We start from the raw sequence: 19369 nt of genomic DNA on the forward strand, positions 1-19369 counted from the left end.
ATTCCTGTCTGTTCTACAAATCCATCTGGCCTTATCTTAAAGACATTAATGGAAAAGATTCATGACTTGAAGTTCATGTTCATGCAAATAGCTGTCTTAAAAGAAATGCTTGTGGAAGATGGTTAGCAGAGTTTTGAGAGCTAGGAGTGGAGACTTAGTAGATGAGTCAAGGAATAAAATGTGTTTCTCGGGGGGATGTTAGAAGGTCATTCTTATGGCAGAGTCAATAGTCAAGCTTAAGAAATCCACAGCTGCAAAAGCAGCAGACAAATTCTATTGCCAAAACGGCACAGGGGGTTAAGAGTTAAGCTGGGCATCCACTATACAATTTTCTGTCAGATATCTGTCCAATCTGGCTGGTTGGAATGAAAACCTGGTAATGTATGGGAGCAAATGACAATCATCCATTTGCTCACAAACACTGGAAAATAGCCCAAAATGTTTGTTCAGACAAATTGCTTAAAAAACACACAAATTTAACCAATTTGAACAATATTTTTTGTCCTCAGAGTTTAAAATAGGGGTGTGCACCGGCCACTTTTCGTGTTTTGTGTTTTGGTTTTGGATCTGGATCTTTCTTCGTGTTTTGGATCTGGATTGGTTTTGCCAAAACCACCCTTCCGTGTTTTGGGTTCTTGGTTTTGTGTTTTGGATCTGTATTTTTTTGAAAAAAAGCATAAAAACAGCTAAAATCACAGAATTTGTAGGTTTTTCTGCTCCTATGCTATTATTAACCTCAATAACCTTAATTTCCACTCATTTCCAGTCTATTCTGAACACCTCACACCTCACAATAGTGTTTTTATGTCCAAAAGGTTGCACCGAGGTAGCTGGATGACTATGCTAAGCGACACGAGTGGGCGGCACAAACACGTGACCCATCTAGGCGTGAAACTGCAGTGGCAGACAGGATGGCAGTTTGAAAAACTAGGCCCCAAACTGTACATAATGCAAAGAAAAAAAAGAGGTGCAAGATGGAATTGTCCTTGGGCCCTCCCACCCACCCTTATGTTGTATAAACAGGACATGCACACTTTAACAAACCAATCATTTCAGCGCCAGGGTCTGCCACACAACTGTGTCTGAAATGATTGGTTCGTTTGGGCCCCCACAAAACAAGCTGGCAATTAATCTGTCCCTGCACAAACTGGCTCTACGGAGGCAAGATGTCATCCTCATCCTCCTCATCCACCGATTCCTCACCCTCTTCAGTGTGTACATCCTCATCCTCACAGAGTATTAATTCGTCCCCGCTGGAACCACAGGTCCCTCTGTACGTTCTGGAGGCTGGTCTCCCTGGAAGAGTTGATAATTCATTTTATGAACATCATCTTCTCCACATTTTGTGGAAGCAACCTCCTACGCCTTTTGCTGACAAGGTTCCCGGCTGCACTAAACACTCTTTCGGAGTACACACTGGAGGGGGGGCAACTCAGGTAAAATAGAGCCAGTTTGTACAGGGACCTCCAAATTGCTTCTTTTTCCTGCCAGTACAGGTACGGACTGTCTGACATGCCTACTTGGATGTTGTCACCGATGTAATCCTTTAACAGACAGACGCACGCTTGTCGATGCTGCTTTGAGGATGCAAGTGCGGCTACAGCCCACACAATTCACAAAGACCGAAAAAAAAAGAACAATATTTTTATTGTTTGTGTAGCACACTTTGAGGGTGTCACCACCCTTTAACAGACAGACACACGCTTGTCGCTGCTGCTTTAAGGATGCAGGTGCGGCTACAGCCCACATATTTCACAAAGACCGAAAAAAAAAGAACAATATTTTTATTGTTTGTGTAGCACACTTTGAGGGTGTCACCACCCTTTAACAGACAGACGCACGCTTGTCACTGCTGCTTTAAGGATGCAGGTGGAATCTAGACGGGATTTGGAACCGGGGATACACTACCTCCATCAATTGTCTAAATCCCACTGCACTAATGGCGGATACCGGACGCACGTCTAACACCAACATAGCAGTGAAGGCCTCAGTTATACGTTTTGCTTCAGGATGACTGCTGTCGTACTTCATCCTCATCGCTAGGGACTGTTGGAGGGTAAATTGTTTAGTAAAAGTAGTGATGTTCCTACTTCCTCTCTGGGATGATGAACATCTCCCAGCAGCAGCAATAGCACTAGGAGGAAGTGGTTCTTGATCTTTCCCTATTTTATTTTTATCAGAGAAAGTTTGGTCTTCCATTTATGTTATATTGATATATACGTGCGGCTAAAGCGCACACAAACACAGAAAATATTTTTTTATTTTTGCTGGAGAGTAGTGCACTTTGTGGGTTACACCACCCTTTAACAAATGAGCCAGCCGGCTCTTTACTTATGGGACACAGGCGCACGCTTGGCGCTGCTCCTTTGTTGATGCACGTGCAGCCACAGTGCACACAAGTCACAAACACAGAAAATATATATTTTTTTGATTTGGAGCGTACTTTGGAGGTTACAGCATCCTTTAAAGGTCAAGCCAGCCGGCCCTTTACTTATGACACAGGCGCACGCTTGGCACTACTTTGTTGATGCACATGCGGCTACTGCGCACACAATTCACAAACACAGAAAATAATTTTTTTTTTGGTTTGGACTGGAGTGTACTTTGGGGGTTACAGCACCCTTTAACGGTTAAGCCAGCCGGCCCTTTACTTATGACACAGGCGCACGCTTGGCACTACTTTGTTGATGCACGTGCGGCTACTGCACACACAATTCACAAACACAGAAAATATATTTTTTTTTGGTTTGGACTGGAGTGTACTTTGGGGGTTACAGCACCCTTTAACGGTCAAGTCAGCCGGCCCTTTACTTATGACACAGGCGCATGCTTGGCACTACTTTGTTGATGCACGTGCGGCTACTGCGCACACAATTCACAAACACAGAAAATATATTTTTTTTTGGTTTGGACTGGAGTGTACTTTGGGGGTTACAGCACCCTTTAACGGTCAAGCCAGCTGGCCCTTTACTTATGACACAGGCGCACGCTTGGCACTACTTTGTTGATGCACGTGCGGGTACTGCGCACACAATTCACAAACACAGAAAATAATTTTTTTTTTGGTTTGGACTGGAGTGTACTTTGGGGGTTACAGCACCCTTTAACGGTCAAGCCAGCCGGCCCTTTACTTATGACACAGGCGCACGCTTGGCACTACTTTGTTGATGCACGTGCGGCTACTGCGCACACAATTCACAAACACAGAAAATAATTTTTTTTTTGGTTTGGACTGGAGTGTACTTTGGGGGTTACAGCACCCTTTAATGGTCAAGCCAGCCGGCCCTTTACTTATGACACAGGCGCACGCTTGGCACTACTTTGTTGATGCACGTGCGGCTACTGCGCACACAATTCACAAACACAGAAAATAATTTTTTTTTTGGTTTGGACTGGAGTGTACTTTGGGGGTTACAGCACCCTTTAACGGTCAAGCCAGCCGGCCCTTTACTTATGACACAGGCGCACGCTTGGCACTACTTTGTTGATGCACGTGCGGCTACTGCGCACACAATTCACAAACACAGAAAATAATTTTTTTTTTGGTTTGGACTGGAGTGTACTTTGGGGGTTACAGCACCCTTTAATGGTCAAGCCAGCCAGCCCTTTACTTATGACACAGGCGCACGCTTGGCACTACTTTGTTGATGCACGTGCGGCTACTGCGCACACAATTCACAAACACACAAAAAATATTATTTTTTTAGCACTTGGGGGGAGCACCCCTGATGGACAGAGCACCCCCTGGACAACACTACAGCACTTCTTTAGGACTGGGACACTGCACAGGACTTTGGAGTGGACACAGCCCCTATGGAGAACTGACTGCACAACACAGTCCAGCCAGCCCCTATGGACTTTGAAGTAGTGGACACAGCCCCTATTAACAACAGCAGCACAGCACAACACAGCCAGCCCCTATGGACTTTGAAGTAGTGGACAACAGCAGCACAGCGCAGCACAGCACAGCACAACACTACTCTGCACTACACTACACTACACTACACAGCCCAGCCAGCCCTAACTCCCACCCTCCCTCTTCACTGTCCACAGCCGAGTGAGAAAATGGCGCCGACGCGGGTACCTTATATAGGTTCCAAAACCCGCGAGACTCGGAAGGCGGGATGATGACGTTTTGCCTCGATTTCAGATCCGAGTCAGGCGGGAAAAGTCGAGCCTGACTCGGATCTGCCTCGGATCGGGGGGGTTCGGATTTCGGAAATCCGAACCCGCTCACCCCTAGTTTAAAACCATATGATCAACTGTCATTTGCTCCCATACATTACCAGGTTTTCATTCCAAACAGCCAGATTGGACAGATATCTGACAGAAAATTGTATAGTGGATGCCCAGCTTTAGACACCCAATAAATCTGGTCCTCTGATAGGCACGTATTTATATCTCTCTGGCACCAGAAGAGTTAGTATTCCTTTTCTCTCAATGTGAAATTCCAAAACATATAGCAATAATAGGAGGGGACATGGCAGGAACATAAAATCGATAATTCCCAACATTATAAGTACTGTAGCTAAATATACTGAACTGTGGGCCTGATACACTATGAATTGCTATTCTGCTTATACGAACACACCGCAGTTGCTCATGTCAGCGGTGCTATTTAAATGTTTACAATCACATTGCGATAGGACGCCCACTTCCCCTTACTCACTTCCATATACTAGGGGAACATAGCGAAACCATCTGTAACATCGGACCCATATGCACACTTGCACATGCCCTGACCTTACTCAGAAATTGCTAGCAGCCACGCACGCTATCAGTGCTATGGCTTCTTATGGCCCCACAGTGGATAATTTATGCACCCCCCTGCAACGGTGTTCAAATGCACTAGCACGTCTGCGTTCGCCCGACCAACCAAACTGCACTTCCTGTAAATCACTGTGCTCTGGGTCTGCGTAACCTCAGCAATCGCAGTTCCCATCGCAATTGTTAGATCGCGCACGCAAATTGCGATGGATACGCATATCAATAGTATTGTGCCACCTCATGTATGTAATATGAAAGTGTTTTCTGTCAGTCTCTAAAACATATGTACATGTCATAATCATTATTAGTGACAAATGGCCTGATTCAGCAAGGATCGCTATTGCGACTACGCACGCAGACGGCCGATTGTTGCGTAGTGCGCATGCATATGCATAAATTAGCCATTGGGATGGCATACGCAGCTTGAGCTTTCACTGCATGCGATGAGGTCAGGGCCAGATGAACAATGGGGCAGATGAAGCTACAGCTCCAGGTCTCCACATAAAAATAGGCACATCATCATGGCAGTACGATTAGTACCAGCTGCCTAGTTGGCAACAGTTTGCCATAAATCTTAAGTATTAAAAATTTATTTCTATTTTTCTCCCAAAATAATGCATTTATGTGTACACACCCACATGGCTCTGGCCACATCCACACAGCTCCTCCCATTCTCAAAGTAGGCCCTTTAACACTTTCAGCCCCAGGCCCAAGTGGCCCTTAATCCGGCCCTGGATGAGGTTAGCAAATTCTGAGAGAGGTCAGACCTGTTGTAATTGTGCACGAGGCTCCGATGGTACTCAGTGTTACCGATGATTTCACAGACTTGCAAAGTATTACGGATGTGAGTAAGGGGAAGTGGGCATCTTTATGTTGGGCTGCGATGGCATTACGATTGCATACATTAGCATATTTTCGCAATGGGTCTGCGTACGTAATCGCAGCTGCAATTGCATACCTATAATGTTCAAGGCTGTATTGCACTCCTGCAAAATATGTCTATTGATTGTACTGAGCTGTGATATCATAAACTCCATGTGATTTGCTGTGCGCTTTATATAACCACGTGTAATGGTTAAACTGAACACATTTCTCTCCCTTATAAATCTAAAATGATGAAATATATGTCACTATGGTAAAGCTAAGAAGCCGTTTTGACCTTGAGTGTCATAGAACCAGATAGTTTGATCTTCTGCCAAGTATTAGTGTATGATATAAAACTTAACATAGATGTTTTGTCTTCTTTACACATGTTGTTCTCTTCCCAGAATACAAAATGATATTCGCTGTGCTGGCTAATTTGCTGATGTACCACACTAGAGGTGTACAATACAGTATATGTCAATGCAGCTCTATTTAAAGGTATATAATATACCCCTGCTATATGTCAATTGGGTGCTCTTCGAGTAATTAATTTTATTTTAAATAAAGAATGTCTGCATTCTCTATTGTCTTATATTTCTCCAATACATAAACACATTTATCTGGCACCAACTGCAAATATTGCACTGAGGACAAGTAAGATTTTATTGCGCTCCTGATGGTTAGACATGAAAGAAAACATATGAGGGACATGAATATTGCTGTTTTTGGTGCCAAATCAGGGTTAAAGAGGGTATTATTCTACCAACTGATGTCGTTCAAAATATCCAAAGTTTAATGAAATAATGAAACTACAGTATAATATACATGCACTTACTTTATACAATGTAATGTTCTTACATCGGCAGGGCTGGATTAAGGGCCACGTGTGCCTGGGCTAAAAATGTTCAAGGGCCTTTACTGAGAAGGGGAGGAGCTGGGACCAGTGCTGTATGGGTGTGGCCAGAGCCACGTGGGCGTGTACACCCCTACACTATCAGCCCCAATGTCTCCCTAAATACATAAAAATAGAACATTTGCATCATATGTGAGAAATAAAAAACTGCAATTTTAATACTTCTGATGTATGTCTGACTGTGTGACCAGCTGTGCAGCTAGGCAGCTGGTCATTATTATGGTGCCACGATGATGGGACTATTTTTTATGTGTAGTGTTGGGGCTGGACCTCCATTTACCCCATTGTTAATCTGGCCCTGTACATAACCAAAAAAATTCTGAAATGATGGCATACTATACATTGGTTATGCTCTATACCGTACATGGATGCATATATACTCTATAAAAATGATTATTATCCAGTTCACTTTTTAAATGCACAAAACTAAATGCAACTCAGACCAAAACAATAAATTGTGCATGTTCTATCTTATAAAGCTGTAGTCAAAACTGTGTTTGTACTATCATCTTACTGCCTGTGTGAACAGATCACTAATGTTTATACATGCAACCTTTAATGACCATTTTCTCTTGTTAAAAACTCACAACGCCAGGGCCCGGGGCTGTTCAATTGCAACCCGCAATAAGCCCACAGGCTGCACTTAATGAGGATTTCTGTTCGCCTACTCCTGAGCCTCGAGCAGAAAGCCACATTAAGTAGGGCTTTCTGCCCTTTTCGCGGCTACCGCAAATCACAAAAACCCATTGATCCAGGTACTTATCCCAGAATATATGGGTTAACGCGCATTAGCCATGGATTTAACGCATAAGGAATAGGGTTTGCAAATGGATAGCTCTAGGTGTAAAAGTCTAAGAGGCTTATGTAATAGGGTGCGACTTGCAGCCGCAGGAGTTCCCGCAGAGGCTGCAAGTTGCACCCTATTACATAAGCCCCCAAATTTGGTATGAAAAATCCCTTATTGGGCTGATTGTATCCATCTAGTTTAGCAGAGAGCTAATTCACCACTTTTTTATGCTTAAATAAACATAATATTGTAGATTCAAATAATCTACTTTGTAAGTACAAGTCTCTGCTTGTTCTCTGCCCATGGTTAGATACTCCCTAGCGCAGTGTATCTAATGCCGGGTACATACTAGATGATGTCTAGTGTGTACGACATCGATGGGACCTGGCGGGGGTGTGGGTATCGACAAGTGCATACACACTTGGCAATGTCGTCAGTGACGGAACAGTGTCGTCCGCCGCTGACGATGAGCGCATCGTCAGCGACATAGTGGGTACACACTGGCCGATGTGGACAATATGTCGTCCCGGTCCGACGGATCAGGCGACATAACGTCTAGTGTGTGTACCCAGTCTAACACTGCCTGCATATGAAGGTTCTCCTTTTCAGGGAAAGTGATTTCATACAGCTCTTTAAATATATACCCACCAACATTGCTGCATCATCTTCCCAACATCAGTTACTGTAGTTTGAGATAATCAGTGTGGACAGACGTTGCAGCAGGTGATTTTAAACCTGAAGACATTGGGCAAAGAATGTGGATATGGAAGCAGTTTTGTCTGCCAAAAGCTGCAAATCATCCCTCTCCCCAAGGAAATGAATCTTCAGATACAAAAAATATAAAAGATCAGCATATACCATGTGCAATAATAAAATAGGCCCTAGTCACCTGCAAAATGTTCTTCTAGTTAAAAATATTTGCCAAAGTCTATTTTATTTACTTTTAAACAGCATTTTCTATTGATAGATTTCTTTCTAAACACTTCCCGTAATGCTCTTTGTAATCATCTGTTTTGTTCTTTGTTCTGATCCTAGAGTGGACGCCAAAACCCATCAAGATGTGTTTTCCACCAGCTGTGAACATTGCCATTGTGCCCCCTGCTGCCAGGATGCTATTTTTCATGGCCCTGGCATGCGCCAGTCCATTTCTTGAATTTCGAGAGGAGATCCCAAGATCCCTTAATGTGGCCATAATATTCAGCGGTACATCTTACCCACCAGAGAGTGCCCGCTTTGCACCCGCAGCCTTCCGCAACTTTACTATGGATGTGAACCCGATTTCAGTAATACTTAATGACACAAACCCCCGCAGCCTTATCCTGCAGATATGTGATGTTCTCTCCAGCCTGCGCATCCACGGAGTGGTCTTTGAAGATGACACACGCACAGAGTCCGTGGCTCAGATCCTTGACTTTATTTCTGCACAAACATCTATGCCCATCATTGGTATTAATGGAGGATCTGCAATTGTGCTGACACCCAAGGTATGTAGAACAACTTTTTGTTTGTGTACTTATAAGAGGAAATAAAAACATTAGCTGTTACAATCAATACACATGTAATCTCTCTCGTTTTGAGTGGTTTCAGGAACCATTAATCCAGATATTAGAGGGGATGTGAAAATGCACAGTAGACATACCCTGCAAATACTGTATCTCTATAGCAGTTCAGACATGGTGATTGGGATGTGGAGCATTTAAAACCATCCCACGTATCCTTTAGAATTCCTAGAAAATGTTCTCCTCAAGTTTGTTGAAAGATGTATGAGGCCAAAGCACATCTACCATATCTACATAAAACTTCTCTCCCTTGTCTTGAATAGTAATATGACAGGCTTTCTATTATGTCCAGTGAGTGACCTTGGCTGTTCTATGGAAGTGATTTGCTAGAGATGATTTACAGGAAAGAAACAATTCATGTTAATCTTATTCACAATACTCCCTACATTACAAATACTAAGGCAGTAGGAGACAGGTTTGGGTCCCCTCTTAGTACTTAAACGGCAATGAAACTTTGTCTAGGACAATAATGGGCATAGACAATTTAGGCCCACTGTACATCACTCTCAATATATATATATATATATATATATATATATATATATATATATATTCTACACTTCCTCCATTTTCCTAAACAGTCAGTCCTAGAATTGGAAGAATTACCATTCCATCCGTGTGTAATGTTCAGACAGATTATAAGGGGTAAATTTACTAAGATGGGAGTTTTATAGCAACCAATCAGATTCCAGGTAGTATCTTCTAGAAGGTGCTAGATAAATGAGAAGTAGAATCTGATTGGTTGCTATGGGCAACATCACTTCTTAATAGAACTTCCATCTTAGAAAATTTACCCCTAAATGTCTGGACATACCTAGCTGGGATAAAGTCATGGGATAGATTTACTAAAATTTCTAAAAAGGAAAAAGTGGCGGTATTGCCTTTCAGTTTCCAGCTATAATTATACTGTTTCTAGAAAATGATAGCTAGAATATTTTGCTGCTATGAGAAACAATGCAACTATTCCCCTTTCAGAGGTTTTACTAACTCTACCTCATAGTGTCAGAAGTTATTCAAACATATGCTAAATCGTATTTCCTTTCTTTTCTTATATACAATTTCCTGTCATTGGCAATTGGTTATGTACAATATGCTGTTATCTCTATATTTAATGGACGTGTCATATATATTAGCAGTATATATTTAGTCCATAATCAGAATTGAGGTTTCTGCTGTAGGCATGAGTAAAAAAAAGCAGAAAATGTAATTATACATGTCTCTGTCTATCATTCCACTGACATCTAAGAAGATTAGGGTCCAGAGCAGGATTAGGACCATACAAGGTCCTGGGCAGGCTAGCGTTTTTGAAACCCTGTAACTTAAAACCTTGTGCTCCCTATAATGGTAATGAACCTCCACGTATTAGTTACACAAGCAACTCCAACGTCAGCCATCAGTAGTGGTCCACAAATTAGATGTCTGCAGCAGTGCCCATTCACATGCATCATGCCACCAGCAGTGCCTAGCTAAATACTGTACATAGGTCTCATGCTGAGTTAGGCATTGCCCGTTTGCTTAGAGAAAAATGCGCACATTTGTACTGCACATGCCCACAAAATAGTGCATCCCTATCTCAATATGCAGAATAGGGACTTTCTCCTCCTTATGGGGGAGATGTACTAAGACATGGAGAGTAATAAAGTGGAGAGAGATAAAGTACCAAGCAATCAACTCCTAACTGTCACTTTACAGGCTGAAAAATGACAGCTAGAAACTGATTGGTTAGTACTTAATCTCTCTCCACTTTATCTCTCCCCATGGCTTAGTACATCTCCCCCTATGTCTGAAGAAGCACAATGGGAGAGGGAAGTGCCAATGCACACCAATTACAGTAAGAGCAAGTTCCTTTAACTGTCAACTGAGCCAGACCCATGTGGAATTGCAGGTATGCCTGCCAATGGGATGTAGTCGGCATCCCGATGTGCGGGATGCTGATAGTCTAAATACCGGCGCCGAAATACCGACAGGTCAGGATCCCTGCACCAGTATTCCAACCGTCAGCATCTAGAATGCTAAGTATCGGGGTGCACAGGGAGGGTAGCGTTAGGTAGCAGGGTTAGGTTTAGGCATAAGGGGGAGGGTTAGGCACTGGGAGGGAGGGTTAGGATAAGGGTGCGAGGAGGGGGAGGTTAGGTTTAGACACTAGGGGGTGAGGTTAGGTTTAGGCACTAGGGAGGGGGACTTAGGTTTAGGGTGCAGGGAGTGGGAGGTTAGATTTAGGCACTAGGAAGGGAGGTTTAGGTTTAGGCACTGGGGAGGGAGGGTTGAGGTATGGGTAGTCAAAAAACTTACATTGCTTTCCAATGGGCATCGGGATTCTGGCTGTCGGGATGCCGCTGTCGGTATTCTGAACAGCGGCATCCCGACAGCCGGGATATCATACCCAACCCCTGCCAATAACTATTTCACATGGTGATGATTATGATGATGACATTCACCAGCACTGGCTAGTAGCTTCTGATTGGCTGACTCCGGATTCAGCTCTGAAGCTGATAGGTGTTTTCTTCATTGATGAGGAATATATTGTATTATTTTGTGGGTATATTTTAGATAAATTTTTTTGTAAATTTAAGAAGTTTGACCTGAAGGAAAATTATACAGATGTGTCCTTATACACCTAGCTTCATTATGCCATATGGCGCGTGACGCACGGCATGACCTAGCTGCTCCAAGAGGTGGAGTGTAGCGTCTTTTTCTTTAAATGTTGGATTTTATTCTCATCGCAGGCACAGGGAAACACCACTCACAGTATACTAGAGGTGCTGGGCTGCGACTTTAATTGCACAGGAAATAGTTTTAAACACATACAAAGTCGCAGGTAAAACTCAATGGAACTTGACATGAGAAAAAGCAGCATAGCACTTCATATACAGATTCTGGCTCATTCACACACACATGTACAAATGCTGCACATCCAATTAATCAGTTTTTTAATTTGTGCGAATAAAATACATATTTTGAGTGAGAAAGACGCTCGGCGCGACAGAGTAGCCCGGTCCTGGTTCACTGAGAGTGGCTGTTTGGTGTGACTGTAGCCACAGTGTATTAGGACACATCTGTACCTACTGTTTTAGTAGAATCTGATTGGTTGCTATGGACAACATCTCCATTTCTCAAAACTCTCACTTTAGTAAATATACCCCCAGGTGTTAACCCCCAAATTAGTCATTCATACTGTACATTAGGGACATACAGTATCAAATGTTATACAGCAAAAAATAATTAAGGCATAAATAGTTAAAGTATTAGTATGACACATGTCTTACTAATAAATAGGAACCGTAGTTAGGGGGAGATGTATTAAGCTCTGTAAAGTGATTATTTGGAAAGTGATAAACTACCAACCACTCCGCTCCTAACTTTCATGTTACAGGCTGTGTTTGAAAAATGACAGGAGCTGATTGGTTGGTAGTTTATTACTTTCCAATGTATCACTATCTGGAGCTTAGTATATTGAGTGTTGTAACCAGAAATAAGGTATCCACAGTTCAGTATTAGAGATATTTAAATGCACTTTATGTTACGGAGGTGTATAAGCATAGAAAAAGTAGGAAAAGGCTCACTACGAGGGTGTTCCAAGTAAGTCATGTGCTAAGCAGTGAATGACTAATGAGAGTATCCACATACACTTCCAAATTGAGTAAAGTCAGGTCTATGTCATCTGCCAGACTGAGGGATGGAATCCCCAGCATCTTTTTGTGCATCTAAGTCTCAACGCGATGCCACAAAACCACTTCATGTGACTGCACTGACTAATTTGATATGTGACACCTGTATATCTGTGTGCAACTGAGTCTGAATCTGTATTCAGCAGCCATGGCTTTTATTCAGCAGCTGCGGCTTTTATTCACGCCAAGTTCCATTGTACACATTCCGACTCAGTTGCACACAGATATACAAGTGTCGCATATCAAATTAAACAGTGCAGTCTTATTAAGTGGTTTAGTTGCGTTGCATTGCGAGTCGATTAATATGCACATTCAATTGAAGAAAAAGCAAAAAACGCTACACCACTCGGCACAGCTCACGCTACGTATTGCATATTGAGGCTAGATGCATGTGGACACCTCTGTATGGGGTTGGGTATGAAATCCCGGCTGTTGGGATTCCACTGGTAAGAATACAGACAGCGGCATCCCGACAGCCAGAATCCTGACACCCATAGGAAATAATGGTAAGTGTTTTCCTAACCCCTACCCTAACCCTCCCTGGTACCTAACACTTGCCTCCCCCCTAGTGCCTAAGCTTAACCTTCCCCTCCCCGCACCATAAACCCAACACCCCCTCCCGGGTGCCTAAACCTAAACTCCCCCTCCCCACACCCTAATCCTAACACTCCCTCCCTGGTGCCTAACCCTAACCCTCCCCCCTAGTGCCAAACCCTAACCTCCCCCTAACACCCCGATACTTACCTTCGGTATGCCGACCGTCGGGATACTGGTGAAGAGATCCCGACCTGTCAGGATTTTGGTGCCGGTATTTAGATTGTTGGCATCCCACATGCCGGGATGCCAACTACATCTCTTTGTATGTTATAGTTTTAGAAGTTCTGCAAATCTTAAAATAACAATGGAGAATATTCCACCAGCATCTTCCCACTTATTTTGCCACCAGTAATGATTATCACAGCAGCAGTACTGATGCAGAGTAAGGCACGGGTAAAGGAGATACAGAATTAGTTGAACTTCCTATAAAGCTCATACACATTATGGGGCTACTGCAGTTTGACGCAAATCCATTTATGGTGCGTACATATCTTGAATGTATTCACTGTGCACATGCCTCAGAACCATTAACATCCAACTACATACAGTAAGTCATACACAATCCAAACACATCTTCACTTCCAACTGAAGGGGCATAACTGGGCTATAACAAAGTGTATTGGTTCGGATTCTGTTTTTGGTTTGATTTTGGATTCCTTAAAAATCAAAAATTGTAATTTGGACCAGTTTAAATGCAATCCAAGACCCAAATTCGGTTTTTAAATCCAGGCGTGTTATATATCAGGAAAACCGAATCGCACATCTCTAGTTGTAATCCAGTTAATGTTTCATTTCTCTGGGATTAGATAATAAATTAAAGATGTAATGTTTGATTGAATAAATGTGGAATTTGCAGCATACTGTATGGCAGAAAATTATGGGCAGATTTCACATAGCATACATGACATAATATGGAATATTTTCGGTTAGTGGTAATCACTATATAATCAAAAATAAGTCAAGGAGTGTTGACAACAATTCAGATCAACTTTGTACTTCTTGTGAAGTTAAATATACAAAATAGTTCAGCTAAATAAATATATGTTTACAATAAGTAATAATACTACTACAACAAGGACAGAGGTAGAACAATAAATTGGCTATTTCGGCTTAATTGTGCATGCACTGACCTGATAGTGGATGAATGTAGTAGTGGAACTTTTCCCATAGCATGGGGTACAGCATCTACAGGCCCCTTAGCTGCTGCACTCTCTGCAATGGTGGTATTTCCACCACTGTACAAGGAATAGCATTCTGTAACACAGCAGCAGCAGCCATAGATCTAAGCAATACCGCAAGCCATCTCTATTGAAAAGCAGGAGGATACAGCACAATTATATTGGTAGTAATTCTTTCAGATTCCTTATTCAGTACTGTAGTTTAGAAGATGCACTAATGTCCCTTTTACACTGCTGCGATAACCCGGGTTATTGCTGGGTCTACCCTGGACGCGGCTCAGTGTAAAAGGGTCCCTGTAAAAACACCCAGGTCAAGTGACCCGGTAATCCAACCCAGATAGCTACCAGGGTCGGACCCAGGATGGACCTTGGAAATGGTGCTGTGTGAACGGCGCAACCCGGGTTATCCGACCTGGCTCTTGCCTAAAATGAGCTGATTGGTGTTGTGGAGCAGTCCACTCCCACTTTTGATCTCACAATCTTAGCAGGGCAGACCCGGGTTCAGTGTGAACGGGGCTGACCTGAGAATAACCCAGATCAATGGTGCTGTGTAAACGGTGTCTGACCTGGGTTGGAACCATGCCTGAAAACCCAGGTCAGATCCGGGTTTTTGGTGGAAAAGAGGTATAATTTTACAGTGTGGGCCTTCCAGAATAGACTATATGCAATGTTGATTTAGTAAGTGCAGCCATTTCGTCCTATGTAGGTAAGAAAAGGATAAACGAATACAAGAAGCCTTTATATTGCTGAGATACAGTATATCATTGATACAGAATGTTAGTTACCACAGAGATATGGCTATCAATTTTAAATAAACTCAAAATAAATTCAAAAATGAGTAAATTCAAAAATTCGCCCACAAATTATTTAGCAGAGGGGCAGAAAGGTTATATTGAAACAAAAGTTTAATCTTCATAAAAATTGTATAATTCATAACACAGTTATTACAATGAGATATTTGGCATTATGACCATAAGACCTGTCAGTAGAGGCTAAACATAAGCATCCTTTATATGGTTCAGGGATTTTTTTTCATTATCTTGGTTTAATAAATATCAAAGGCTAATGTCGTTTAGTGTGTATCATTATAACTTGTGATGAAGTATCAAAAAATCACAATGTTGCAAGTTTAGCTGTCATTAGCTTGAGATAAAACTCCCTTCATTTCCTTAGTAAGGACTTTGGACCTGATTGAAGCATATTTGATAAAGACGTACTGTGGTACCATATCAGTGCAGCTTTGTTGGTGCAGTAATGGTTTTTTCTCATTGTCCCATTTTTATTTTGATACTGTTTGCAGGTTTTTTTTTTAGCTATTTATACAACATTTTTGTGCATAAGCACATTAGCTTTTAATAATAAACCTAATATTTTTAAGCTGTGTCCTTGCTGTTCTAAACGATTTCACTAACCTTTTGTAAGAGAGTGAAGGCCCCCATACATCAGAGATTGATTGCAGCAATCGTGCAATTTGCAATCGATTGTGTATAAAAATCTTTCCCTTTTTCAATCGATTGCAGATTGCTGAATTGCCACAATCGATTGAAAAATGGAAATATTTTTATACACAATCGATTGCAAATTGCACGATTGCTGCAATCAATCTCTGATGTATGGGGGCCTAGACTGTTGCTGGTCTGTATTAACCCTTGTACTGCCATAGCGTGGTGTGATGGCTGAGCTCTTTGACTACTGCACAAAAAAGTGCAAAATGTTTTGCTCTGCTGCTAAAAATTCCCAATCAAAATGCTTTAGATAATGGCTGCATAGCTAATAATTTGTGGAATGTTTTAGGCCGTGATTACGCTCAATTTGTAACCTGTATAGAGTATAATTATGACCCCCATGGGGCTTTAGGCAAAATACTGGTTTGGGCACCTTTTACCCCACACTGTTTGTCAAACACTCATAAAAATAAGGTATAGTAATATAGACCCCCGTCAGTAACTATACTGGGCCCTAGGTAGGTGTTAATATGCCTAATGAATGACCCAGATCTGAACCTGTGTGACAGTGATTAACCCCTTGCAGCCATAGAAAGTATTTATGTAATAGGCAAGCACACCAACTTAGTACAAAGAGACTAGTAGCAGCAACTGGCCAATAGTATATATGTTCTTTTCATTTTATTTCATAGTATAAAATATAATTTGTGACAAAATATTTGGTGCCTAAGCTCTGAATCAATATCCATTACACATACATGTCACTAGGTAGTACTTTCAGATTAACATCTTAGGGGGTTATCCATTACATTTTAATCATGATAACTTTCCATGATTAGAAACTGATTACTCTTCACATCAGAAAATATTAAAAGTAATTCATAATTTAAAAAATTTTCTAATCAGATTGACCTTCCTAACCAATGTAATATAATTTCATATTAGTGTCAGTTTACATAAAATTGTATTATGACTGACATATTCTTATAACCAAGCTCTCTGTAAAGGTTATGACTAGAATAGAGGGCTGCAGGGGACCTGTGACGTCACACCCACGTGACCCGGCATGAAAGTGGGAGGGGCGGGGATGCTAACGGGGGACTAAACGTATACCCTTGTGGGCTCGCTACGCTCGCCACACTTCGGGCATGGTGGCTCACTACTATCGCCTCAAATATTTATTCCCCCTCTATGCGCTCATGGATGGTAACGCAGGAGCGGTCCAGCCCTCCTGCAGCGGTCACGTGGTTGATACATCACAGAGGTCCTTTCTGCCCATAGGATCTAGCATCAACCCTAGGGTCAGGCTCTTATTGGAGCCCTTGTCCTGGCAGGTTTATTATACTAAAGTCAAGTGATCATTTTAATTCTCACTTTGTCAATTTATTCATTATCATATCCACACTGCATTTAAAATGCGGGATGTGGTAAATAGGTCCGTAAGTAAGTTGGGAACAGATAGGGAAATGCGTAGGGGAAAATAAGGTACATTTTATATATTAGAAATAATATTTTACTCCAGCAAGCAATATGGGGCTGAAGATAAAGTTGAACCATAATATGATCAACACAGTCAGTTATAAATAGGACATAATACAAGTCTATTATTTTTTGTCATTCATATGCAGCTCACTTACACATGTGTCCTGCTACATCTTTGCTGCATATGCAGCAAATCGCGCCACGCACTGCATTCATACCCGCGCCGCCATAGGAATGCATGGTGCGATCGCAGTGCTCACCACAGCATATGCTACTGCGGGTAATGGCATGGCGCGATGCGTGTGCACGTTTGTAGCGCAATTGGCAAAGATGTAGCAGGACACATCGGTATGTTCATGAGAACACATGAATAAAAAAAACATACAATTAATTTACAGATATGTCTTACAATGTACCCATCTAAATGCCCCACTTTCTTACTATGTGCTTTATTACACCAGGAAAAGAGGCATTGGAATAATATGTGCAGGGTCTTTATATGACAGTAACCTTTAAATGGACTTAATTCTCTATTTCCATTACATTAAGTGCTTTATGAAAACTTATAGCTAATATAAGCATCCGTCTCCTTGAGAGCTAGTGTCCTTGGCACCTATGATAGATGATACTTTGAAGACCCAACAATTATAAAAAGTAAATCTTCCTGATTCTTTTTCCATCTTTGTTTTTCCTCCTGTCTGTTATGTTGTTTAAGTGTTTTTACAACAAATGTCATCTAAGCCCTCTGGTGGTGAAGCATCCATACACTGAAGCATCTTAGCCCAGGTCCATCTGGTGTGAGCAGAACTATATAATAACATCTGTCTGTAGTTCTGCAAATACTCTTCTCTCATTTTTCATCTTTATCTCACTTTACACCATGTTTTACCTACACCTGTATTGTCAGTCGTCTTTCCATTTGCATTTAGTTTCCAGTTTCCACATCTTACTTTTTCATTATTGTAACCTCTTTTAACATAATTTGCTTTTCTCTGATGTCTGTATTATTTCAGTAACATTTTCCTCTGCCTGTGAAATTACTTCTCTATTTCAGAACTTCAATCAGTCTTTTTCTTTCATTTACATATTACTTATAGTTTTCAGCTGTCTGTCTCTCATTTTACAGACTCCAGTCCATGCAGCACAATCTCCCGACAGGCTCCGCAATCTACCCCCCCCCTTCCATTGTCTTCCTTCCCTGTGCTGATTGGTAGACAATTTTGCTCCATTAATATTTCACAAATAGTCTTGGGGCAAATGGTTCTCTCTGTCAGTTTATATACACACACTTTGTGCCCTGACTCTCTCATACATCCTGCTGCCAGCGTGAGTGATCTGCAAGGCTAATACCGTTATTAACATTCAGTCAAACCACCAGGGAAGGCCCTTATGAATAATCGTGTCAAGAGTAGCCAGTCAGGGTCTACTATACTTACTGTTTTTCTTCCAGAAAAAGAAAGTCCTGCTCGGGCCCACACCTGCATTGGCATCGTAAGAATTTACATGAGAGATATTACCATATGAATATTTAAAAGTCTGGCAGTGCCCTGCAAGTAAAGATCAGTGAATCTAATTTCATGGGTTGCTAGTTCTATAAGAGCTGATGGAGTTGTAAACTCTGGGAACAGACTCTATGCTTGGCACTAAGTTTATGTTAGCTATCAGTCGTTGAATGAATGACAGCAGGAGAGTCTTCGTTGTGTCCAGTGGTCAACATGATGCGTAATCACCAACTGAATGCCTAACAACAACAATTATTTGCAGGAATAGAGTTGCTGGGCTGTCCCCGAGCTCCCTTATGCCACTGCAGAAGCTGTATGTACTGTAGGGTTACATTAAAGTCTTAATTTAAATTTGCAGGTTAAATGAAACTCTTTATTTAAAAACAGTTAGAATAGTGTCACTTACATTACGTAAAATGTGCAGCCGTATTGTACAAACAGAATTATTTATTCTATAGGAAAGTAAAAGTCTGGACCTACGATTCATGACAATATTCCACCCTTACTTCCCACTTCCCTAAGAACGGAGGGCAGCTTAATCTTTCAGGGACTCCATGAAAATCTGGGAGTCTCCTGTAGGTTCTGTGAGAGTAGATGAGCATAATTA

General features: G+C 41.8%; 1 protein-coding gene across 1 annotated transcript in view; it reads left to right on the plus strand.

The window, feature by feature from the left end:
* The window catches only part of GRIN2D (glutamate ionotropic receptor NMDA type subunit 2D), a 1022144-nt gene that overhangs the window by 483158 nt on the left and 519617 nt on the right, over window positions 1-19369 (plus strand). The window contains exon 5 of the mRNA XM_088457418.1: window positions 8367-8815. Within this exon, the coding sequence (XP_088313544.1) occupies window positions 8367-8815 (449 nt within the window). The remainder of the gene's footprint in view (window positions 1-8366; window positions 8816-19369) is intronic.

Source organism: Taudactylus pleione, unplaced genomic scaffold, assembly GCF_031769625.1.
Source record: "Taudactylus pleione unplaced genomic scaffold, aTauple2 ptg000041l, whole genome shotgun sequence".
NCBI lineage: Eukaryota > Metazoa > Chordata > Amphibia > Anura > Myobatrachidae > Taudactylus > Taudactylus pleione.